The sequence below is a fragment of the Chionomys nivalis genome, chromosome 13 (assembly GCF_950005125.1).
Source record: "Chionomys nivalis chromosome 13, mChiNiv1.1, whole genome shotgun sequence".
NCBI classification, from domain to species: domain Eukaryota; kingdom Metazoa; phylum Chordata; class Mammalia; order Rodentia; family Cricetidae; genus Chionomys; species Chionomys nivalis.
This window is the reverse complement of record NC_080098.1, coordinates 20,932,827-20,958,591: the sequence shown is the minus strand read 5'-3', so window position 1 is coordinate 20,958,591 and position 25,765 is coordinate 20,932,827. Positions and strand designations below refer to the sequence as shown.

The window sequence follows — 25,765 nt, the reverse complement described above, 5'->3', positions numbered from 1 at the left end:
CTACTTACTCAAGAGCTAGGAAGAGTAAGCTCAGAATGGGTACTCAGGCCAGTGAGACCTATTATGAGTGGATTCACAGACCAGTAGACCTACTACTACCATACCATGACACTAGGAACTCCTATCTATGAGCATCCCTTTGGCTTCTGTCTCAGATATAGTTCAGCATCAGTAACACAACACCACAGTGGCCTAGGGTTCCTGTGCTCTGTACACACTGACACCAATAAGTACTCACAGCTCCTTTTGTACAAGTCTAGGAAAACTAAGACTATATTACAGTGTTATCATGGGACTTTGCTCCAACAGGGTCAGTGACCTCTGTTTATTCAAGGGATGCTGCGAACTCTCATAGGTCTCAGAATCAGTTTAAGGGCTATGACTCCCTGAAAGTAGAGACTAAAAGCAAACTTTTGATTGTTAGATTTAGGTTGCTTGATGTTAGTTATAGTGATCAGTCTGATGCTTACTGGTTGGACCATCTTTTTCATCTGTGCAATCTCATGACCACCAATTTGGGTAACTTATTTGGCTCTGATTCCTTTTACAGATAGCATGCCCCCTTTGTCTCTTGAAGCTCAGTACACTCTGTGTTTTCTGTGTTGTAGGGAGTATTTCCCACAGGTTTCTCTCATCTGGAGATCAGACGATGCCTACTTCTGTGCTTCCCAGGGATGCCGGAACTCAACTTTTTCAAAAGGAAATGTGTTCCAGGTCTTATATAAAAGTAAAATAACAATTTTTAAATTATAAATGAGTCTTAAGCTGGGCAGTGGTGGTGCACGCCTTTAATCCCAGAGGCAAGCGGATCTCTGTGAGTTCAAGGCCAGCCTGGTCTACAAGAGCTAGTTCCAGGACAGGAGCCAAAAAAGCTACAGAGAAACCCTGTCTTGAAAAATCCAAAAAAATAAAAAAAAAAAATGAGTCTTAAGTACAAACTTAGCTACTTAGTAACACTAATCAATTTTTTTAAAAGATTTATTAATTTTTATTTTATCTATATGGGAGCTTCTTTTTCATGTAGTCTGTGCATCACATATATGCAATGCCCATGGAAGTCAAAAGAGGCTACCAGACCCCCGGTTTGTGAGTCGCCCTGTGGGTGCTGGGAATTGAATCCAGATCCTCTAAGAGAGCAGCCAGTGCTCAACTGCCGAGCCACCTCTCCAGCCCCTGACACTAGCCACATTCTCAGAGCTATTTCCACTACAGAAGATGGTTCTGTTGGGAACCGTATAACATTTTACTAATGGCAGTTTTGTTGTCGTTAGAATCTCTCAGTTTAAGTATTGGTTGGTGAAAGCTAGTATAGATGTTTAACAGTGGTCAGGGAGATGGGAAGGAGGTATGAAAAAGGAAGAAGGAAGTCTTGGTGATAAGTTGTGAATCCTGTCAAGTATTTCCTTTTGATAGTTTCATAAATGGGGGAGATGAATGTGGGCAAAGTAGCTTTGGCCACCTTCTTGCCAGTCCTCACAGGCTGAGGAGGCCGTGAGCAGTAGAAGGTGGAAGTCAGCACTTAGAGATTTCACTGGGGATTCAAGCGCAGAACCAAGATAATGGTTTCAGGGAGTATCAGGGCCCTCATGGACCACTCTTGTGCTTGGGGCTGGCACGCTTCTTTCTGGTTTTTGTCATGGTGTGACTAGGTCTGAGAACGTCTAGAAGATAAAGACATGAGTCCCCAATAATGAAGCTCTGTGGTTAAAGGGAATGTTGGAATCAGACATTTTAGTCTGTTTTCTGTTGCTCTAACAAAATACCTGATATGGTGATTCATTAATAGAGGACTATTTATCACATGGTCTGGGGACTAGGAAGCCTAAGGACTTGGTACTAATTATCTAGTGGCAATCATAGCAGGGCAGAGGGCATCGCATATTGAGTAATGCAATAGTACCAGCTCAGGTCTCTCTCTTAATGCCATCTTGGCAGGGTACCCTCATCTCACCAACTCCTAATTACCTCCCGAAAGTCCTACCTTCAACATGCGAATCTGAGATTGTTTCCAACCCGTATGAAGTCATCACAGGGAAAGGGTATCTTAAAGACCCTGCATGTAGCAGTAGAAGCAGGCTTCTCCCATTGATGGAGGGAGTAGGGGAGGGTGCAAACCTACATAGTGAGTGAAGAAGGTGTCAGAACTGAGGGAACACACTAAGGCTGAATTTTCTCTATAAACTGGAGGGACAGCCAACTACTCTGTGTGGAAGAAAGGGAGATGCTAAGATATTTTTTTAAAAAACAAAAGGCTTATGGTAGGTAGAAAAGAAGGGCCAATGATTCATATGGGAATCAATAAGAAAATTATATGCAATTCTACCAAATAGTCTCTTTCCAACAAAGTTGATTATGTCATATCGATGTACAAAATGATTGACTTGTGACTTTCATCTGCATGTGTAGCACATACATACAAGAATCATGTACTACGATTGATAGTAGTCATCTCTCCCTCATTTCTCTTCTTGTCTGATATACTTCCTTACTATGACACACATTGAACCTTTCTGGTAAATGCTGATAATAGAAAGTAGAAGAATAAGAAGGGATTAAGTGAGTATGAGGACTGCACTGCACACAGTCCTCCTGCCAATCTCAGGGTGAGGAGACAGGACTGTCCCGTTTACGGATGAGCAGGTACAGAGCGAAGGGAAGCTAGAATTGAGGGCTTGGTTAACCACCTGCACAGCTGTGCTCCTTGAGCCACTTATTTCTTGAAACCTTAGATACCTGTTGGAGAACAGGAATTGAGCTTTCTACTTTATAAAATTATGAAGACTATTAAATGAAATAATCTGTAAGAAAGAGTCTAATACATGCTGGGGTGCTTTAGTGTTTCTAGGGGAGAAATGTGGGTTGGGCTCTTGCTACACAGCCCCAGGCTGGCCTCAAACTTAGGATTCTCCTGCTTCTGCCTCCCAACTGTAGGATTACAGGTGTGTGCCACCACCGCAGTTAGGGTGCTTGATTTTTGGCAAAAAAAATTAAATAAATAAAAATAAATAAATAAAAAAAAAACAATCAAACAAAACCCCTCATAGACTATGAATTGTTGTTGATTCTGCCATTTGATGGAACGTCATTGTGATTTGAGTTTGTAATCTTTCTCTTCAAAGTTAGATAAGTCTTGTGCTCCAGATACCAGGATTCCAGTAACTTCTACCAGGTGGGGTCACACTGTGCAATATATATAGCCCAATGTTTAAAACAGTGTTCGACAGGAGTAAACAGTACAGCAGATACAATGCTCTGAATGGGAATCTGCCAAAGACATTGACTCTTGGCACACTGTGGAACTATGGAAGTCTCATTCCTACACTTGCTACCATCCACACCTTGCCAGTGGGACATTCCTGGGGAATGTCGTTTTAAGATTCGAGAGTCTACCTGCTTCTTACTTACTGTGTGATTTTGGAAAAGACAATTCATCTTCTGGTACCTTGAAGGGAAAGGAGACAGTAGCCTGCATTTCACAGAAGGTTCCAGAACAGACAGGAGAAAGGGTGTCATGTTCTGAGTGATGCTTGGAGCCATCCTTTTATGCAACATTAAACATTACACTCATATGAGTAACAGGTGGTGAGGGCTCTGGCAAGATGACAAGGTAGAAGACCTGGGGAAGTTTCTTTTAGCAAGACTTCGGTACATGTCTTAAGACATTGATTAATGATACCTCCTGTCCCAGGTGAGCTGCAGAGCGGAGCACAGGTGTGCTGAGAGACGGGAACCCAAGGGGAGGGATACTCAGGTCACATCCATCAGGGGATGGCAGGAGTGCAGGCTTGAACAGTCCTCATTGTCCCAGGGTTACTCCCAGATGTCTCCCCAAAGGCTCTAAATCACTTTTCCAGGCCGAAGCTGGAAATCCCCAAAACCTCCCTGATCCAAAGACACACTCATTGTCTCACTGCTGTTGCAACCACTGCGCATGTTTATTGGGAAAGCAGAACATAGCGCATCTTGGCTTCCACAGTTCACTGAGTCCTGGCTCTGTCATCTCTAAGCTTGCCATTCTCTTGGGAAGCAACAGAACCTCTTTATTTAAATGTTCCCAGGGAGAATTAACAAGAAGGCACATCTATGTAGCAAATTAGGAACAGCACTGTTAAAGGGGCTGAGGGTGGAGGAAGATCGATCCCAGAATAGAAGTTCCCATCATGCCCAGTCTAGCCAAGGACACAGTACTCATACAATACAAGGTACTTCTCACGAGGTGCCTGGATTTCTGAAAAGCACAAAGGTAACAGTGTGACAGCAATGGCCATTTTATCAGCCTCGTGCATCTGGAGTGGGCTTTGGGTGGTAGACACTAGAGAGACAAAGGATTCTCTCTATTGGTAGGGCAACACGGGAGGACATTGGTCTGGAGGGCCATCAGCAGGAAAGAAGCAGCAGCAGCCACTCAGCCGACTTCAGAATAGCACAGCTGAGACGCGACCCTCTTAAGTGGGAAGGGCGGTGAGCACACTCTTATTGAAGCTCTTTCCAAAGAGAACGTTTTGTTAAAGAGTTGATTACAAGAAAGTGCACTGCTACACAAATACTTCTATCAGGGTGTGCACAGACGTTTTGAGGGGAACCTGGAGGAGACTATGTGTGTGTTTCTGGGATAGGGGTTTGGAGGTTGTGTAGAAGCTTGGGTTGGTTTACCTAGACAACACCCTTTGGGATCCTGGGTGGGAAGACGGCCCTCACTGAATCCCACCAGGCAGGGAAGATGCATTTGCAGAGCAGACAATCTTGGTGTATTGGGGTCATTGACCTTGAAATCAAAGGCATGAATGGCTGAGCAAACCAAGTTAAGACTCTACAGTGTCAGAGCTAAATTCCAATTTGGGAACAAGGGTTGAAAACATCCTTACATGTCCATCAAAAGAGGCCTGGTTCAGACATACAGTAGGGCCGAATGTTCAGCTCAACGCTAGAGACTTGTCTAACAGCACAAGATCCTAGCTTGACTCCCAGCGTCATGAAACATAGCGTGTCCACAAAAGCAATTACTCTTTAGACTAAAGCAGCCTGTGGGTATCATGCCAGCCCTGGAGGGCTGGGGTTGGAAAACTGATATAAGTTACCTTTACCAATTACCAGCCACTCAGTTCCCTTGCTTGTGATGAACTCATTAAGCCTTAACATGCCTCGGTTGTGAGGGAAATTCTGACTAGAGTAGGGGTCCCCGCACATTTGCATGTGGGCACCCTGCTTCTAAAACTGTGAACAAAAGCATCAGGCCATTCCGGAAGGCTCTGTAAAATGGTGTCTCTTCAGAATGCAAGCTTGTTCCAGCTGATTGCTGAGACTCACACTGACTCTCTTCTGAAATAAAAAGAGTAAAGAGTCCCGGGATATCTTCGCGTATGTTCTCTTCTAGAATGTTCTCTCCACAATGAAGAGACTCTTTTGAGGCTGAAGGCCAGACTCAAGATGTTCCAGAACTCGGGGATTCTACTGCTTTAAGGTATTGTGCGGCACCAGGACAGAAAGGGGCATGCCCTACAATAAGGTCTGAAGCCGAGTGGCCAGTAAGGCCCAGCACCCAATGGCAAAGAAAGTAAGACTTGTCATTTTACCCAGTTAGACTCTACCAAATGCCTAATGGGTATCTCCTATAATGTTTGAAATAAGTGCGTGTACGGAACCCGCATTTATTCCCTCAGGGGAGAGGCAAGGCAGGCCTGCATCCTCCTGCACACGCTACCCGTGCAGGTAGGGGGCGCGCGGGGGCTCCCGGCCCAGGGCATTGAGGTGCTGCTGGGCACCTGCGCCCGCCAGTTTCTCATTGAGTTTTTGATTGACCAGCTCCAGGTGGCGGCTGTTCTTCCGCGCCTGTCTCAGAGACCTCTTGACCTTCTTCACCCGCTCACGGAGCTGCCTGTTGCGCTTCTCCAGGGTGGCCACCTTCTGCTGCAACTTCTTGACGTGGTCCTCTTCCTCAAACAGGGCCTTCTGCACCGAGGAGCACATGAGCTGGGGGCAGAAACAGCGCAGAGGGAGAGGCAGATGAGTCTCTGAAGCGACAGCGCGGGCAATGGCCTTCATCATGACCGTCTCCCTCCACCCAGGAGTCCCACCTGACCTCAAATACAAACAGAACCCCCACTTTCCTCTTCCTTATAAGATTTTGTATTTAAAATATAGCCTAAGTATTTGTCACTGGCAGCAGGAAGGAATGAACTTCCTGTAACTCAGTAGGCCTATGCAAGGATATGAGGTAGTTCACAGGAGAGGAGCCATGATTGTTTCTTGAGCAAATGAACAGGTGCTTAACCTTGCTGGAACAGGTGCAGACAGTTTTACCTGCTGTCATTCAGAAACCGATGGAGTGCAGCAACGGGCTATACCTGCTGTGTTAGGTACTCTGCACAATCCAGGAGTGGTCATACATAAACACTGCGGCTCTACGCAACTACTGTACCACCTTACATTATACAGAAGGAACTTTGGCATCTGCAGATTTGGGTATCTGAGGAAGGATCCCAGGACCAGTGTCCTTCACATGCTGAGGGGAGTAGATGTGTTCATCTACTCCCAGCCACCTGCACTGGAGTACATCAGTACAGTTAAATGCAGTTTTAAGGCCAGCTGCCCTGCTTTCTCACCCTGCCTTTTCAGCTTCTAAATGCCCTCGCATCGGGCAAGCTTCTTGAACTCAGTGCAGTGGACTCTGTATTGCTCCACACTGGTTTTGGGACTGGAAGGTCTGTCCCCAGCTTCTTAGAGTGTTACAAGAAGACAGTCCTCCGTGGTCTTCGCTGGAACCTGCCCTGGTTTAGGTCCCCTTTGCTGGGGCATTTGTAGTTAATAATGAGGCGTGACACAGGATTAAGAAATCCAGGGCCCCTCATTTTCTCTTGGAACACCTCTGAAGGAACATCTTAGCTTCACAGTGTCCCGTGAGCTAGACTAGGGCCCCAGGGAAGTTGGAATTACAGTTAGTTTCGCCTTTCGCCTGGTCCTCTGTTCCCTGTTTCCCTCCTTCTCCCCGGGTATGCCTCTAATGCCAAGAGCACCCTCTAAAAATCGCGTCTCCTCTCCTCTCAACCCTCCCCCTCCCCTTTCAGGAAGCCTGACTGGCCACATAGAGTTTCCTCATGTGTAGCATAAGATTAACCACAGGGTGGGGAGATTTAATGAGTTTTATCCAGACAGTTCTTAGACTCGTGCCTAGTACACAGTAAAAGTTCACTGCCAGTCAGTAGTTCAAGGTCAGACCCACCTACATATCTCCACTTGTGCACCGTAGGCCCAATCACAAACATGCTGGCTCCCAGTTGGTTCTTCCTCCAACACATTTTTCTCCTTTTCATCTCAAAGTCTGTGCCATGGTTTCTCTTCTGCTAGAGGCCATTCTCCCTCAGCTCGCTCTGCACTTTTTTTTTTTTTAAGACAAGTCTCGTGTAATGCAAGCTGGCTTCAGACTTACACTGTAGCCCAGGCTAGCCTTGAATTCCTGATCTGCTGCCTCAGTGCCTGAGTGCTGGGATGCTAAGCCCTTGCCACCATGCCCAGCTGTCTGACAGCCTCACAAGCCTTCTGTGGGTTCACTTTCATGTCGCTACCTATACCATACTCTCTTGCAGTTATTCATATATGGGATAATGAGTTCAGTGCTCTTAGCAGATCCCAATACTTCAAGACCTGACTCAACACTGGCCTTTGGGATTCTTGTTGCCTGGCCATTTTGGACATATATTTAAAAAAAAGTAATTGAACCAGTGTTTCAAAATTGCTTGTCATTTAATAGTTTTGGGCTCCTGGAATGTCACACACATACACACATACATGCAGACACACTCAAAGGACAAAGTGGGTAGAGGACCCTCCTTGAGGAACTCATTATTTCTACCCTGCATGTGTGAATAAGTAAGATCTATGTATTTTAAAATTCCATATGGTAGCTAGAATAAGCACTTTCAATCCACTTCTTTTTATAGCATGGTCTAGGTATGTGTTATGGAAGATTCTTCTAGAACAGAATAAAAGAAGATAAAAAAATATATACCAGAGAGAGAGAGAGAGAGAGAGAGAGAGAGAGAGAGAAGTCTTTCCGTTTAAATGGAATCCACTACTATGTACTTGACTATCACATCAAAAAGGAGTTGAAGGGATCAGGAGCATGAGCAATCGCCATGGACAAAGCTTTCCTAGATCACCAGCATTCCTAGTCGGCATCCCTGCCCAGAGGGCAATAAACTCCCTATCTGGAGAATCCACAGCAAGAAGAGTTACAACTGTAACAAAATAACACAGTCAGCTACAACCGCCTTGACAATGACCTGAAGAAGCCAAGATGAGACCAAGAGGCACCAAGATGTGTCAGGGGTTAGTGGCGTATCATGACAATAGAGATAGCAAGGTTAATGTGTTCGTTAGTGAGCGCATCACTGTGGTCCTCATGGCTTCTGCCTCCTCTGATAGGATATAAGAAAGACAGCAAGGGACTCAAAGAACTTGACCAGTGTCGCCAGCAGCAAAGCCATAATCCAAGACTACTATCGCACAGGTCTTCTCTCCTTCTCGGTTAATATGCCATGTGCATGGAGACAATACCATGAAATAATGGTATTATTTCATACATATAAAACCTAAAGTAGGCCTTCTGGATTCTGGCCATCAGCCCCCTACACACACACACACACACACACACACGAGAGAGAGAGAGAGAGAGAGAGAGAGAGAGAGAGAGAGAGAGAGAGAACCCCTAGAGGAGAGCTATGCTTCTCAGATACATGTTTCTTTAAGAAAATCCTGTTTGGGCGATGCTTTCCAAAAGAAATCAATCTCTTAAAATTTGCTGGGGGCGGAAAAAAAAAAAAGCCAAGTCACTCCATTTGCTCATTTAGCTTTGAGGTATTTTTCAGAAACCTGAGCTGCAGAGGGGAAATGCCGGGCTGGGCTGCAGCAGGTCCTGCACATTCTCTTTGAAGAAATGAAAAGAAGGATCTTGGGGAAGAGGCCCGAAGCCAAAGATTCCCTAGCTCTTCCTTGTAGAACCCCTGCACTTCCCCCAGGCTAACCTGGGGAAATGACTCTCACTAGGTGCCAAGCACCTCCACTTTGCCTGCAGCCAAGTTTTATCTGGAAGTTTCCAAATTGGTGGAGAGGATGCCTGCTTGGGGCAAATAGGCAAACTGCCAGGAGGTGGAGACTGCTTTCTTATGTTTATCAACTAGGCTTATCTTTTAAGATGTCATTTTCTAAAGCTAAAGAAATAACAAAATGATTGTAGATCAACTTTTGAAAAGAGAAATAAGGAACCAAGTCTGTGCAGATGGTTCAGCTGACACCACTCAAACTTGAAGACCTGCTTCAATTCCCCAGACCCCAAGTAAAAACCTCAGGGCAGATGTGCACACTTGTCACGGGAGAGCTAGACACAGGATCATCCCTGAGTCTTGTTAGCCATCTAGCCTAGTCTACTTGGCAAGCCCCAGGTTCCATAAGACTCAAAAGTGTGTGGGGGCCAGTGAGATGACTCAGCAGGTAAAGGCATCTGCCACCAAAAGCCTGGCAACCTGAGTTTAATCTCCAGGACCCACATGGTGGAAGCAGAGAAGCGACTCTTGCAAGTTGCCCTCTGACCTCTCCATGTGCACTATGGGGTGAATACTGTACTTATGCATTCGTTATACAAATGTAAGAAATACATAACATATAGTAAGATGAAGAATAACTGAGGAAGGTACCTAATGTTGACCTCTGACCTCCACACACTTGTACACATCCCTCCCTCACACAAGCATGTATACATATATAGTCACACAAAGAAATAAAAAAGTGGAAAATTTAAATTATCGATTGTGATTGTATCCACTGCGGACATTTTACTTTACGCATTTCTAGGGTTGGGTTCATGGGTATAGGTACGTGCATAAAGATTTTAAAGAAAATTTGAATCATGTTGCCACTAGACTGGCTATTCTAATTTTTACCCTGGAACTTTATCATGAGCATCATTCAGATGTTGGTCTAGATACTTTTTTCACTGAGTACCTCAATAGAAACCAGTTTAGGGGGCACTGCGAGGTCCCCAGTAACTAGTCAGGGACCCTTTCTTCTTATAACCACAGACTGAGGAGAGGATAACGGGATTGCTGCTGATACATCCTTGAGGCCAAGTGATCTTAACGTGGCCATTTGGGTCACCCACCTCCATTGACAGGACAAACACAGGAGTATCCCTTGTCTGTACCTTGGTTGGGTATCTTCCTGTCTGGTTGCCTGTCCCCCCAGGAAGCCCGGGTTCTGTGAGAAGGTTCCACAGTCGAGAGGTTAAGGAAGGGTATCCGTGTACAGTTAAGGATCACCCATCGTTTCCAAACTTGTTCAACTCATTTACACGCTTTCTTCTTCCCTCCCCTTTCCTCTCTTCCCCATCCTCCCTACCTCCTTTCTTCTCTCTTTCCCTCCCTCCTTCCCCCTCACCTCTTCATGTTTTCTCCCCAGGAAAAAAAATTGCCATTCTGTATCGGGGCAGTGTGAGGGGTAGAAGTTTTCCTGGATTTCTTGGCAGCATGCCAGTAAGCTTTGTGTCTGGGTTACTTAGCAGCACAGTGGTAAGCTTTGTGTCTGGCCAACTAAAAACAGTGCATTTGAGCATCACTATTTCATACTTGTGGGCATAACGAATGTGTCCTGCGAGGTCTTTTCTTCACAGCTGCTTTCAATTTAAACAACCACCTACAAGGACAAGACAACATGTACTTTCTGAAGTATAAAAAACCAAAAGGACTATCCAAAAGTAACAAGACAAATAGCTTGCCTTTTTAACACCTCATTCATGTTCTTGGGATTTAAAATGAGAAGGAAGTGGAGGAGGATTTTTTTTTAAAAAAAAAAAAAAGTGGACAGTAGTGGTAATCTAGCTATGACTTATCACAAAATCTGGCCCCACATCAATAAAGTTTTATTGGAACACAGCTACAATTGTATGTTTGCATGTTTTCAGTGGCATTTACTGTGCTACAATGACAGAGTTGAGTAGTTGTCACAAAGACCTTATGGTCCACAGGCTTAAGATGTTTACTATCTGGTTCCTCATAAGGCCGGGCAACAGGGGACATCTGAAACCTGACCTCAGGAGGGACTCGAGACAGATGTAGGTGAAAATATGATAGTTAACCACTGGATGGGATAGGAGGGAAGGTGGTCTACTTCCAAGGCATGGGGGAAAGGCAAAGAACAGATGACCATCTGAATCAGAGCCTGCCAAGGACCTTGTATGCCCACACCTCACCTCTCACTCATTTTTATACTGCCCTGAACACTGATGCGAGGTATCCACAGCCTTTGTCAAAAAGATCACTTCATTCCATCCCAGCGGATTGTGGTCAATTTTAAAAGTCCAGATGGAAAAGTAAATTTTATTCAACTTGTAACTGTAGAAGGTCTAGAAACAGTAGACAGTAGAGGCCAGGATTGCTTCACCATGTGTGGTTCAGGGGCTCAGCTGCCTGTGCCCAAATCCACAGGTTCTCTTTGGCCCTTCTGTAATTCAACTGGAAATTTAGCCTTGCTGTCAGATGTGTGTGGTGGCAGGCAGGGAAGTCACATTAACCCAAAGTGATCCCCAAGCTGGGTGAAACCAACAGCTACTGGGGAAACACCCAAACCTCGGAAGTGACAAGCAGAGCAGTTCCTATGAGGACTCTCTGGAGGGACAGCTTGAGATGCCAATGACAGCACTTGACTTGGCAGTGGGTCCTTTGCTCCCCCCAAAGTCAAAGAAGTCGCCTTCTCTGTGTTAGGAGCCCAACAGAAGCAAAAGCAGATGCCCCAGACAAGTGGTGGCTGGAAGGTGAGGTGCGTAGGGAAGAGGAAGGTGGCTACGGGGTTAAGTCGAAGGCCATAGGAAAAAGTTGCAGTGTGAGTTCTCTCCCATTGGACAGAACTGTGTAGAGAGCCCCAGGCTCCCCACCTGACCTGTCTGAGCTCATCCCAGGCCCCTTCCCCATTACGCTTAGCTAAGGAAGGGGCCATCGAGCATCCCTGATAAAAGGGAATTTCACAGTGAGGCAAAACTGGATGATTAAGGTAGCTAATATATCAAGTATTTGAGCTATGGCAGAGAGTAAACAGTACACTAAGCCTTTTTTATTCGTGCATAGTTGACCCTCACTGATTGAAAGCTCTGCTCAGCCACAGTAGGGTCTCTCAAACAAGCAGATCTTTGGACAGTATTTCTTACGCTTAGAAAAATCTCTCTTGATCCTCTCTCCCATCTTTGCAAAATCGGTAATATTCTTTGTGTTCCCCAAGTCTTCTTTCAGAGTCACCCCCTTCATGAGGCCTTGCTGGTTCCTCCAGCAGAGCCCACGTGTGTGCATCGTACCATTCTCTTCTGGTGCATCTGACTCTACTGGGCTTTGAACCCCTTGAGTATAAGATCTTTGTATTCAGTACCTAGAACACAGAGTACTTAATGACCAACGGAAGGAAAAGCTGCAAGTAGAAACAGAAATAAGTTCAAAGGTTTGAACATGAGCAACCAAGAAAATGATCTTTTGAGTGTCAAAACGGACCTACCAACATCCCTGTGAGTCTCTGATTTCCAAGAATAAGTTCAGTTTTAACTACTTATTCTGACTATATCAGAATGGGCTTTTAGGAGTCCTGAAATTAGTGAATTTTCTTTTTCTGGTCCCTCCCTGTCTTACTTGGCTGGATTATTTTGTCCATCCTCATGTCAAATCCTACAGAAGCGGAGCATGTTGCAAATGAGAAAGTGTTTAAGAGGGGAAGATGCCAAACTGCCTAAGACTCAATGTTCCAGTTAGCTTCAGCCCGCAACTTGATATAATACAGGGTCTTCTGAAGGAGCCTTCCACTGCAGAACTAGCCAGATCATATTGTCCCCATGCTTTCCTCTTTGATACGATAGTTATTCACCATCTCTAGCTTTGTTCTATGATGAGAGTTAGCAACCTTCTATGTATTTCCAGGGAGATGCACATATTTTTTCTCGGCTGTGATGTGAAGAGGACTGGTAAGTGCTGGGTCGTGGAATGCTGCTTCTGACCCCAGCTGCTTTTCTAGACCCAGCAGGAGAAGGAAGTGCTGAAATCACAGATTCTTGGGAAAGAAGGCCACTCAGCTCTTTCCACTGTGAGTGGAGAGGAGGCTCCCACCTAAACTGAGAAAGCCAGGAACTCACCCCAAAAATTCAGCATCACGGTAGATGGGACATGAATCTAGCTGCTGGAAACCATCTAGATTATGGCCTTGGGTATTGGTAGTCTTCTCAGTGAAGTTTCAGAAAGACATCTTCCAGCTCTTACTGCCTCCTGAAATATCATAATCCTCCCTTAGCCAGTCATGCCAGCTAATCCTCTTCCCATACAGAGGGTGCTCTGAGCTACAGACTGGCTCATGCGGTGGACTCCTGAGAGGGAAAGTGTCATCCGTGGACCTGGAGTCTCAGGTTTGTAAAGACATGATGGTTGATCTGGTGTGTGTGTGCATGTGTGCGTGTGTGAGTGTGCATATGTGTATGCATGTAAAGCCTTTACAATACCTCATATTGCATGGGTGGAAGGGTCTGACGTAGCTTTTTCAAAACCACCAGATAACCTTGCTGTTATTGGAGTAAGATGGGCTTTCTTCATTCCTGCCCTGGTCCTTGGTGTACTGGCCCTGGATGAGTAGGCTGCACTGAGCCACCAGTGGACTCTTTAAGCTTTACATCTTGGACCACTGCTGGTGCCTAAAATGATGCTCATGCTCTGATGACCTCAAGACAGACACTCCTGATGCCAGGGTGTAACAGCAAGGCTATGGAGGGAGTCAGGCTAGACTGCAGACCAAGTGTCTACGGCACCAGCTCCCCCGAGGAGCAAAACCACGGCTCCTGCTGCCTCCCACTGATGCCATTCACCCACCCCACCTTTGACCTGACGCCAGTAGCTAACATTCAGCCTCCAGCTCTTCCACTGAGAGAGGCAGCAGACTCTGCTTATCCTCCCATGGCTCCTGCATTTGCTTGGCATCCTCATGGCTGGTTGGAAACCCCAGAGCTTCTGCCACCCACTGTACTGGGGCATGTGATGGGAACGTATGAGCTGAGAGCCTGGTCGTGTTTATTTCTCAGAGAACAGTGACTTTGTCCACATGGCTACATCCAGGGCCAGACTCAGCTGAGATTGTTTATCTGGGAGAATTTATCAAATTTAGACACAAGTTTTTATGCTCCTGAATTAAGACAGGTGGCCCTGGACCTGAAAGGGGTGAAGACCTATGTATGCCTCCTTAGGTTGGAAAGAGCAGGCAGTGAAAATTGTAAGACTTTGCTTCAAATGTGGCTTGGATACTTGCTGACTTTCTGAGTGTTCTTCCTTTCCCCTTTCTCCTCCCCACTCCTTGTCCCTCTCCTTCCCTCCCTTCCTCCTCTTTCTCCTACCTCTCTGTAGCATAAGCATGCATTTGTGACTATTTCCCCATGTGTGGGCATATAGACATCAGAGGTCAATATTGCTCTCCACCTTACATTTGAGACAGGTTCTCCCAGTAAACTGAAGTTCAGTGATTCAGCTGGGCTAGCTTCCAGCAAGTCTCAGAGATCCTCCTGTCTTGAGACCCCCTGAATTCAGAGTGTGCACCAACATGCCAGGTTCTTAGAGTGCTAAGGTTCAAGCTTGAGTCCTTGTGCCTACATAACAATCAGTTTACCAATGGAGTTATTACCCAACCTTCCCCTGCCTTTCTTAACTCTGAGACTGTCGGGGGTAGAGGGGCAACCAGAGCGGCATGGAGGTCACTTACATGTTGACGTGGCTGTGGTACCACATTGCCAGCCAGATTCAGTCAATAATTTTATGTCCCAGAATGAAATCTCAGTTGATAATTTATTTGGTAAAAATGTCATTGGAAAAGTTACAAATAACAGATGACTCAGAGACAGCGATAAATACCGCTGCCAATGCAGGGCTGTCTTTCCTGGCATGTGCTGGAGGCAATCTTTGAAAACTGGAAAGCTTCAATAACAGGGCAAAATTTCCATGTGGAAACCACTGGCTTAAAGGACTTTACCCACTGCGCAGCTTTGGCCAGATTCTTTGATGTGTAAAAAGTGGATACTGTATGTCAGAGAAAAGTGAAAATGTAAATAAGTTTTTAAATGCCTTCATTGCTAAATAACAAGGTGAACCCAAAGAAAAACATATAGTCATCCTCCTGGATATTAACCTTCATCAGGCGATAAAAGGAGACAGAGACAGAGACCCACATTGGAGCAATGGACTGAAATCCCAAGGTCCAAATCAGGAGCAGAAGGAGAGAGAGCACGAGCTAGGAACTCAGGACAGCGAGGGGTGCACCCACACACTGAGACAATGGGGATGATCTATCGGGAACTCACCAAGGCCAGCTGGACTGGGTCTGAAAAAGCATGGGATAAAACCAGACTCGCTGAACATAGCGGACAATGAGGACTGCTGAGAAGTCAAGAACAATGGCACTGGGTTTTGATCCTACTGCACGTACTGGCTTTGTGGGAGCCTAGGCAGTTTGGATGCTCACCTTACTAGACCTGGAAGGAGGTGGGAGGTCCTTGGACTTCCCACAGGGCAGGGAACCCTGACTGCTCTTGGGGCTGATGACGGAGGGGGACTTGATTGGGAGGGGGAGGGAAATGGAAGGTGGTGGCAGGGAGGAGGCAGAAATCTTTAATAATTAAATAAATAAATAAAATAAATAAAAATAAAAAAAATAAAAAAAATAAAATGCCTTCATTAACCTTCCTTTATATAAAATTCCAAGTTATTCCCTGTCCATCTTTAACAGTCACTGCTGTACCTTCCTTGCTGTAAAACGATCAGTTATCAAAGTATTGGAAACTGCTGGAAAACACGGGATGTAAGTGATTACACTATTCAAAGACAAGTCTCATTTCTCTTAGTGTGGTTTTTTATTTTAAACCTGCTTATAAATCAATTAGTACTGGTTGTTTATTTTTTTAAATGATGCAGGGGTACAGCTCAATCATAAATGACTTGCCCAACATAAGTAAAGCCTTGGGTTTGATCCCCAACATGATAAAAATATATGAAATTTTATTACCAAATAAAATCATAAATATTTATGAATATTTGAAATATGTATATATTTTATAATGGCCAAATTGAGTTATTAACATGCATGATCTCACATAATTTTAGTAATGACAACATAAAAATTGGTACCAATTTTTTTCCTTAAAGATTTCTTCTGGTCGTTTTTACCTATGCATACTTGTGTGGGTATGTGGCCATGAGCCCAGGTGCCCATGAAGGCTATAGGTGTCAGCAGGGCCTGGAGCTAGAGTCATGGGTGGTTGTGAGCCACCCAGTGTGGATGCTGAGAACCAAACTCGGGTCCTCTGGAAGAGCAGTAGCAGCTCTCACTTAACTTCCAGTCCCTCTTACAGCAAGTTTCAAACATATAATATACATTTGATATAGTATATATTTATAACTTACATAATAGGTATGGTATATTGATTAGACATACTATATAATGACCATTAGGCCACTGAACTTTTATTCTTCCTATGTAACTGAAATTTTATATTCTCAAAGCAGAGATCCCACCTTCCTCACCCTTGGCCCTTGGCACACACCATTTTAGTCTCTGCTTCCAGGAGATTACTCTTTTATTTTTTATTTTATTTTATTTTATTCAAGGTCTCTCCACATAGCCCTGGCTGTCCTGAGACTTATCATGTAGACCAGGCTCACTTTGAACTCACAGAGATTGACCCACTTCTGCCTCCCGTGTGCTAGAATGAAAGGCATGTGCCACCATGCCCAGCGCTGTTGTTCTTTTTAGATTTTTGCATGTAAGTAAGGTCACAGGCCTGTTTTATCTCACTTTACATACAGTCCTTCAACACTCAGCTCGACTTCGTAGCTTGGTGATTGTAACTAATGTAGCAGTGAGCATGGAGCACAGATTCTCACTAGTACATTTATTCCATGTCCTTCACACTCACACTGTCTCATTTCAGACACGCAGAAGTGAGCAGTAGTGAGATTACTGGAACCTATAATAGTCTTATTCCTGCCCTCCTCTCTCTGGACTTTCCACACACTTTTCTACAACCTCAGTATTAATTTATAGCTAATTCTCACTAAGGGTACAAGGGCTCCTTCCCCCCCCCCCCACACTGCAGTACTTAATCTTCATTGTCAACTTGCCTTTAGAATTCTTTTGGAGAGTGACTTTGTCTGTGAAGGTATATCTAGGGAATATTAACTGTGAAAGGAAGACCCCACACCAATCACACACACACACACACACACACACACACACACACACACCCTGAATAAGAACAGCACCGTCCCATGGGATGGAGGACCAGCCTAAAACACAGAGGCAAGCCAGATGAGTGATCGCATTCCCAGTTCTCTGATTCCTGATCCATCCCGATCAAGTAGGCTTTCCCTCCTGCTCTCCCTAACCACCATGGCTCCCCACCACGGTGGACTGCACCCCAAACTATAAGCCAAAGTAAACTCTTTCTCCCCTAACTTGCTTCCTGTTGGGTATTTGGTCATAATAATGAGAAAGTAACTAATAAACATATCCTTCTCCTTTTTTAAAATTATAGCCATTCTAAGAGGTGCAAGGTAATACGATCACGGTGGCTTTAATAAGCATTTCTCTAATGACTAGCGATGAGGAGAATTTATTTTGAGAATGAGAGAGGTGCCTCAGCTCTTACCAACCTCTCCCTCATTCTCTTGGGATGGAATTTCCATTCCTGCGGAAACAATTACTGGAATGTTGCTAAGGATTGCCTTGAATCTGCAGGTCATCTCAGGTAGTGGGAACATTTGTACAGTGTTCTCTATTCTACTGCATGAACCTGGGATATTTTATTTGCCTGTGCCGTTTTGATTTATTTTATCAGTGTTGTAAATAGAAGAGCTCTTCTACCTCTTTGGTAAATTTATTCCTCAGAATTTTATTATTTCTTGTAGTTCTTCTAAATGGGATTATTTATTGTTTATTTTCAGGAAAGTTGTTGGAGTTTACTCTCCAGCTTCACTGAATTTACCTATTAGTTCAAATAAACTTTTTTTTGGTATCTCCAGGCTTTGTATATCTAAAATATGGTCACAAACACAGATCATTTAATGTCTTGCTTTCCAGTGACTTTTATTTCTTCCTTTGCCTGATGGTTCTACCTCTGACTTCAGTTCTATACCGAATAAAAGTGGTGAGAATGACTTTTGTTCATCTTTATTGGTCTTGAAGGAAAAGCTTTGACCACTTCACCAATGAGTATTTGATGTTAGCTGTGGGTATGTTACACACACACACAGAGAGAGAGACAGAGACAGAGACAGAGACAGAGCAGAAAGAGGAGAGAAAGAGAGAGAGGAGAGAGAGACGCACACATGCACGCACACACACATAATTTGTATGTAATGTGTTGTAGCATACAAAATAGTAGGTTTCCTTATATTATTTTCATACATACTTGTTTGGGCTAATCCTTCTCTCTCCCACATGGTACATATATATGAAAATTGGAAGTCGCGATCCTTATATATGAGAGAGAAGAGAGAATATGCTGTGTTTGTCTTTCTGAACCTATGTTAACTGAATATATTTTCTTGTTTCATCCATTTTTCTGCATATTGCAGAGTTTTATTTTTCTTTATGTTCGTTATCCATCTGTTGACGGACACCTAGGCTGATTCCATTGCCTTGCTGTAGTATGTGGCCTTTTTTGTGTATTGGGATATGTTCTTTCTTTGCCTGATTTATCAAAAATTTTTATCATGAAAAGATACTAGATCTTGTCAACTTTTTTCTATAACAACTGAGATGACCACATGAGTTTTGTCCTTCCCTCTGTGAATGAGCTACGTCTCGTTTATAGGTTTGTATATGCTAAACCATGCTTGCATCTCTGTGATAAATCATACTTGACCATAGTCAGTTTCTTCCTGAACATTTGCATATTCGAGAGCATTAAAGTTTGATTCTACATATTTATAATAGGTTAGAAATTACTCCTGGTCCATACCATTGTGGCCAGAAATGATGGAGGAAGGTCATTGGCTAATAAAGAAACTGCCTTGGCCCATCTGATAGGGCAGAATTTAGATAGGTGGAGTAAACAGAATAGAATGCTGGGAGGAAGAGGAAGTGAGCTCAGACTCGACAGCTCTGCTCTCTGGAGCAGATGCCATGCTCCCCTCTCCCCAGCAGACGCGATGAAGCTCCGACCCAGGATGGACGTAGGTTAGAATCTTCCCGGTAAGCACTCTTTGGGGTGCTACACACATGAATAGAAATGGGCCAAGCAGTGTTTAAAAGAATAGAGTTTGTGTGTCGTTATTTTGGGGCATAAGCTAGCCAGGCAACCATGAGCCGGGCTGTGGGAAGAGGCCCGCAGCTCCTACTACACAGAAACAAATACTTGATATTATTTCAGTCTTCCAGAATAGTTAAACGTTTTGACTAGCTTATTGGTCCTACAGAATGTGCCATGAGTCCTTGCTGCTCTTAGGTAGAATGTTATATATATTTCTGTTTGGTCCCTTTGATCTCAAATGAAGTTTAAGTCTGTTTCCCTATTGACTTTCTGTGGTTGTTGTTGGTGGTGGTGATGGTGGTGGTAGGGGGGGGTTCCTAATTTACATAATGGTTTGCTAGAGTTTGCTGAGATGCCTTAAAATGTGCAATTCTTTGTCAGGTAGTTCATATGTCCCCATCTCTTTAGAATCCATTAACTTGAGTTTTCTATTGTTCTTTCATATTTTCATGTTTCCTGATCTTTCTTGATTCTTGTAGTCATTTTTGGTATCTATACAATTGTGGGAGTAGGAGCATACTCCTGTCTTTGAATACTACTTTTTGTCTGGCAAAGCCTTTCATCACTAGCCAGTCCAGAAATTCTAGGAAAGCTGATCATGTCTAGATCTACTAGGGTGACTCCGTTAATTAAGTTGGGCCTTTAGAGACGATCTGAAGCCTAAGTACATATGAGCTAAACTGGTCCTGTGGTAGCAGTAAGTCTAGGTCTGCCGAGGCCAGTGTGATGCTGAGATAGAGGTCTAGTGTGCTGGACATAGCTGCAACCCAAGTACACGGAGGTGGACCTGTGTCCTATAACCATGGCAACTATCATAGATCCTGAATCTTCATGGATAGACTTAGGGCTTGCATCCATAGGAATCAATCCGTGGAGCCTGCTGAAGTGTCTGGTACTTGAATGTAGGAAGTAGGCTTAGATTGTGGGATACTGTATCCACACCCATGGTTGGCTTGCTACCTACAGCCTAAGTCCTTAAGGGATGGTCTAGCAAATTTGTTTGTTTGTTTTGAGACTGGGTTTCTCTGTATAAGCCAGTGTAACTCTGGCTGTCCTGGAACTCTTTGTAGAGCAGACTGGCTTTGAACTCAGAGACCCACCTGCCTCTGCCTTCCAAGTGCTAGGATTTAAGGCACCACCAAGCCTGGTGTGAAATTATATTTTGTACATGAGGAGTTGTTCAAATGAGTGTTTCTATGAGGGAGACAAATGCTAGAAAGTCATATTGTTCTATCTTATTTTTAAACTATTCACCTCTCTGTCTCTCTTTCTCTCTCTGTGTGTGGGGTACCTATCATATGTCTGTCTCTCTCTCTGTGTGTGGGGGGGTACCTATCATATGTCTCTCTTTCTGTGTGTGTGTGTGGGGGGGTACCTATCATATGTCTGGCATTTGTCCTTGCCTCACACATTTTTTGAGGCAGAGTCTCTCCTATTTGTTTCAGCACTGTGCATTCCAGGCTACCTGGCCCATGAGTTTTTATGTGAGTTCTAAGAATCCAAACTCAGATAATCAAGATTGGTGGCAAGCACATTTTACACACCAAGCCATATCCAATAGTTTGCATAGCCAAATGACTACAATTATTTTATTTAAGATTAAGATTCCTTAATTTCCTTAACCATATTATCTACATTAGATTTGCAAGTTGTTTCTGTGTTCTTTATTGCTTTAAGTAGTATTAAGAAATTTAACCTACTACATTTTTCTTTATGACAATTATTTCTTTAAAATTGATATTTGAGGTTAGACATGGTGGTGCACGCCTTTAATCCCAGCACTTGGGAGGCAGAGGCAGGCAGATCTCTGTGAGTTCCAGGCCAGTCTGGACTGCGTAATAAGATCCTGTCTCCAAAAATCCAAAAGTTGGTGAACCAATTAAAAAATAAAATTAGTATTTAAAGTGAAATTACTAGAAAGGAAGTACATTTTTCAAGTTTTGCCTTATGTTACCCAAGTATTTACAGCAAATGTCCTTTTCATAACAGGTTTGATTGGTATGTATTTATTTATCTAACTTGTGTACTGTTTATCCGGATCCAGGATATGACATGTGTATGTAAGTAAACAGCAAACCAGTTATTTGCTTTTATTTTCTTCATTGCCTCCTTCTTTAGGATTTTCTCTTTAGTGTACCTACTAAGACCTGATGGGACCTACTTTGTCCCGTGTAACTGTGGGGTCATCTGCCAACACCATGTGGCTTTTATTAGTTATATAATATAACATATGATAGGAATTTCCGAAAGTTTTTTGGCCAAAAAACCTTAAATACAGAAGGATTCTATAAAGATCTTAAAATATAATATGAAACTTACATGGTTCCACACATAATTTGAATGTATGAAAAACCACAGACTAATATTTGACTAGTACAAAGTTCTGATTGAAAATTTAGTTCAAAATATATGCGCTCTCCACTCTGTCCCCTGATCTCAATGTTGTCCTGCACATACTCTCGCCTCAGTCTTCCCCTTATCACTAGTTAGGGACTACAGGCATGACACTGTATGTTTTGTTGTGTATTTAACCTACGCGTGTTGGGGTTTTACTCTTCTCATTATCTTATAGAAAATATGCACAGATATTTATAGAAGCAATAATCAAAGATGATCCCTGCAAACTGGAAAAGGGAAAACTTTAATTCTCATCAATATGGGGACAGATAAATCATATGCACCAGTCTGCATAATACCTGTGTAGTTTAAGAGAGGAGGGAGAAAATAGCTCCGATGCGTCCTGCCAAGCGAAAAAAAGCCCCTACCAACCTTCAGAATCATTCATGTAATTAATATGCCATTCATAAAAATAAAATACACACATAGCTATATGGGGTGAGTGGGTGTTAGTGTCCGAAGAGGTGTAGCAAGTTCTTTCATTTCAACACGACTCTCTCAGTAGAGATCAGGACTTCGGAAGGAACTACCAAGAAGGAAGGGTCTTATGACTTAGTCTTGGAGCTAACAATGCTGCGGTTTTACCTGTAAAGCGTACATGTTATTATACATGGTATGTTCATGCCGGCTTCACTAGCTTAAGTAGAAATGCATGTATTTTCAGAGTTGTGGTCTTGTGAGGGGTACTATCCCTTAAGTGATACTTCTACTGTGTTCACCCAGATGCCTTAGCGCCTCTTGGTTCCTTTGTCCCTCTTGGTCCTGTGCATATGCACAGGAAAGACTTGTCACTCCTGCCTTGTGCCAGGGCGCTAGCATGAGACAGCATTCAGCTCAGAGGGACAAGTGCTATAACTAAGTTCTCACTGGCAGGGATAACAAACTTTGCGGTTGTCATCTTTGTTAGAAAAGCTATGCTCAAGTAAGAAAGGAGGCTTGGCCAGGAATGGGCAGTGGCTGGGTCATGAATGAGGCCTAGGCTTCTAATCACAAGTCACAAATTCTAGCCAGCAAGTTAGGATGGGTCCAGAAAGGTATGTCTTATCAAGTGATAGGAGAGCATTTGATAAGCAGGATGAGACTTTGGAACACCCAGTGCACACAACTCAAAGCTAGCTGGAGAAGTAAGAGGATGTATTAATAGTATTGAGAACTGGCGAGATGAATCGGTGCTTAAGAGTGCACACTGCTCTCGCGAAGGATCCAAGTTCAATTCCCAGCACCGCATTGGGTAGCACACAACTACCTATAACACCAGCTCCAGGGTTTCTGACAACCTCTTCTGGACTCTTTAGAAACTTGTACACACACACACACACACACACACACATACACATTATCTTTAAAAACAACCAAACAAAAAAGTTATTGACCTGGGGCGGGAAGCTCCCCAGACGTGAGCTTTTTCTTTACAGCCTTTTAATGCCAGAGACGTAATTTAATGAACATAAACTATGCCCCACTGTGTAAGGAGTTTGGGCAATAATTTTTATTAAATTTTGTCATCCAACCCTTATCGCAATTTGGGCCACACTTCCTCATTTTATAGGTTAGACAGATAAACTCTGAGAGCTTCTGTACATACAGAGTCTGTGATGGGAGATAGAGCTCAGACTTGCAATCAGCCCATCTGTCATAAAAGGTTGTGCCCTCATGCTCGTAAACTCCACAGTACGCTGAGACTACTCAGGATAATAAAAATAAGATCTCATTTATAAACCAGAGACTGGGAGGTGGGGCAATCCTAGTGACCTCGGCGCTCCCTGGCTCTCAGCAGTGCACACAAACATTCTCCTTGGGAACCAACTCCCCTTCCAACTACTCTCCAGAAAAACACTCGCAAGCTACACATTGTGGTCTTGGCCGGGGGACATAGTGGCTTCACTCTCCCAACATCAAAACTGAAAACCACCCTTCCAGATGACTGACTTCCCCTCTGTTTGTATAATCCCACTTGCAAGCAGTCTGGGCATTCAATTTTAAACGAATTAAGGAGGCAACTTAAGTGTGGAAGGACGTCAGTCAGGGCTTTTAAAAACTCAGAGTTAATGAACATCAAATTCCACTGTGGTCTGACTCAGGGTGACCTTTTGACTCGAAAATGTGCACGTCCTCTGGGCTGGAGCTGCCTCTGGTGTTGTGCTTCTGCCCCCAAGTTTGCCTGAGCAGCACTATGAGAAGAGTCAGCTCCAGCCTTACATTCCTCTAAACTTGAACCAGGAAGCCCTGCCCACAGCCAGGCTCCACTGCCTAATGGGAAAGCCTGCGTTTCTGTTTTTGTTGTTATTGTTGTGTTGATTTTTATCACGAGAAAGCATTCCTAACAGAAAGCTTATCTTCTTAAGCTACAGTGTTGCAGATGTCCACCCTGTTTGTACAGGCGACCTCTGGCACACTCTTCATCGTGCAAACCTTCACTGGTTTTATGTAGCCAAGTAAGCAGGCCAGAGCGTGGGCTGCCTTAGCCGTGCTTCAGTGTGCAATGTACGGCATTCAGGACGCTCATGCTGTCGTCTTCAGTGTGCAATGCATGGCATTCAGGACGCTCATGCTGTCTTCAGTGTGCAATGCACGGCATTCAGGACGCTCATGCTGTCGTCTTCAGTGTGCAATGCACGGCATTCAGGACGCTCATGCTGTCGTCTTCAGTGTGCAATGCACGGCATTCAGGACGCTCATGCTGTCTCACGGCCACACTTGCCGTCCACCTCCCAGGCTTCAGCTTCCACTCTCCAGCTGGTCTTACACTGAACTAATATCGCCTGGCACCCGCTCGACTTCTCCTTCCTTACAAACTGACTTTTTCTTCCAACACTTTCTTACAGAAGTGCAGGGCTGTCTAATGGTGTTCAGTGTGGCCTCTGCCCACGGAGCAAGCACAGGCTCCCAAGTTGCTGCAGTTCTCCCAGGCTTCCGGCCTCCTTTGAGACTTAGGTGAGGTCTTCCTCCTCAGCAGGATCATGAGCTACTCACCCACGCTGGCCAGCAAACCCCCTCCTACCTTTGATTTCTTAGTGTCAGGACCCCATGCTGGGGCTAGAACTCACTTTGTACCCTTCTTAGCACCTGTGTGTCCTTGGGCACCCGACTTCCTAACGCCTACTCTGTTTGCCACAGAACGGAGTCCCCGGTAATCATCACTGTGATTGTGAGAACCAAACAAGTTGTGGGCTGCAGAGATGACTCGGTTGATAAAGCATTTGCCTCACCAGCATTCTGAATTAAGATCCCCAGAACCCATGCAAAAAGCCAGGCAAGTTAGCACACAAAGTAGAGGGATCTCTGGGGTTCATAGACCAGTTAGCGAAGTTCAGAGGCAGAAGGCACCAGAGAACCCATACTGGACACTGTTTGGGGAACTCCACATTTACTCACACCCACATGTATACACAAATGAACACGTACACACACATGCACACATACGTAGACACACAATGGTTTGCAAATCCCATTGCTCTGCATTCTGGAAACTGTCCTGACCAGAGGCCCTCCCCGCCAGCTCCTCTCTTTCTCGGTTTCTTTTCTCTCCAATGCCCTCTTCACCCTTCCCCAGCCCCTGCAAGCATTGCCTTTGGTGGGAAACCGGAATGTTTAAGTTATCTCAGGATGCGGTACAAAGTTGGAGCCAGGCTCGCTGCTGTCTGAATCCTAATGAGCTTCAGTGTCTCCCTTCTTCCCTGCGGCTGGCTCTGCAGAAAGTGCTGACTTCGCTGTCATGTCTCGCAGTTTGGAATGTGCAGAAGATGCTTCCCCAGATGCCAATTTACAGGATGGAAAGGCAGCCTGGGGCCTTCAGGACTTGGGAAAATAGTTTCTTGTTCCAAGATTTGCCAAGTAATTGTAATTCAGTTTACAAACATACAACAGCATCCTTTCCCTTCCCTCTCCACTTGAGTGAGATTTTTAAGAGAGAGAGAGAGAGAGAGAGAGAGAGAGAGAATCTCTTGATGGACTTGAAGACTAAATCCCTTACTTTTTCCTGGGGACGCAGGTCATCTGCACACTCTGAAAGTCTCACAACACAGGAAAGCAACTGGGTAGACAAAACCAAACTGGGATAACCTT

The 25,765-nt window shown here is 44.3% G+C and overlaps 1 protein-coding gene across 1 annotated transcript in view; it reads right to left on the bottom strand.

Annotated features, from left to right (window-relative positions):
• Positions 1-3,813: 3,813 nt before the first annotated feature.
• Positions 3,814-25,765, bottom strand: part of Ccdc3 (coiled-coil domain containing 3) — a 90,612-nt gene continuing 68,660 nt past the window's right edge. The window contains exon 3 of the mRNA XM_057787573.1: positions 3,814-5,970. Within this exon, the coding sequence (XP_057643556.1) occupies positions 5,698-5,970 (273 nt within the window). The 3' untranslated portion in view covers positions 3,814-5,697. The remainder of the gene's footprint in view (positions 5,971-25,765) is intronic.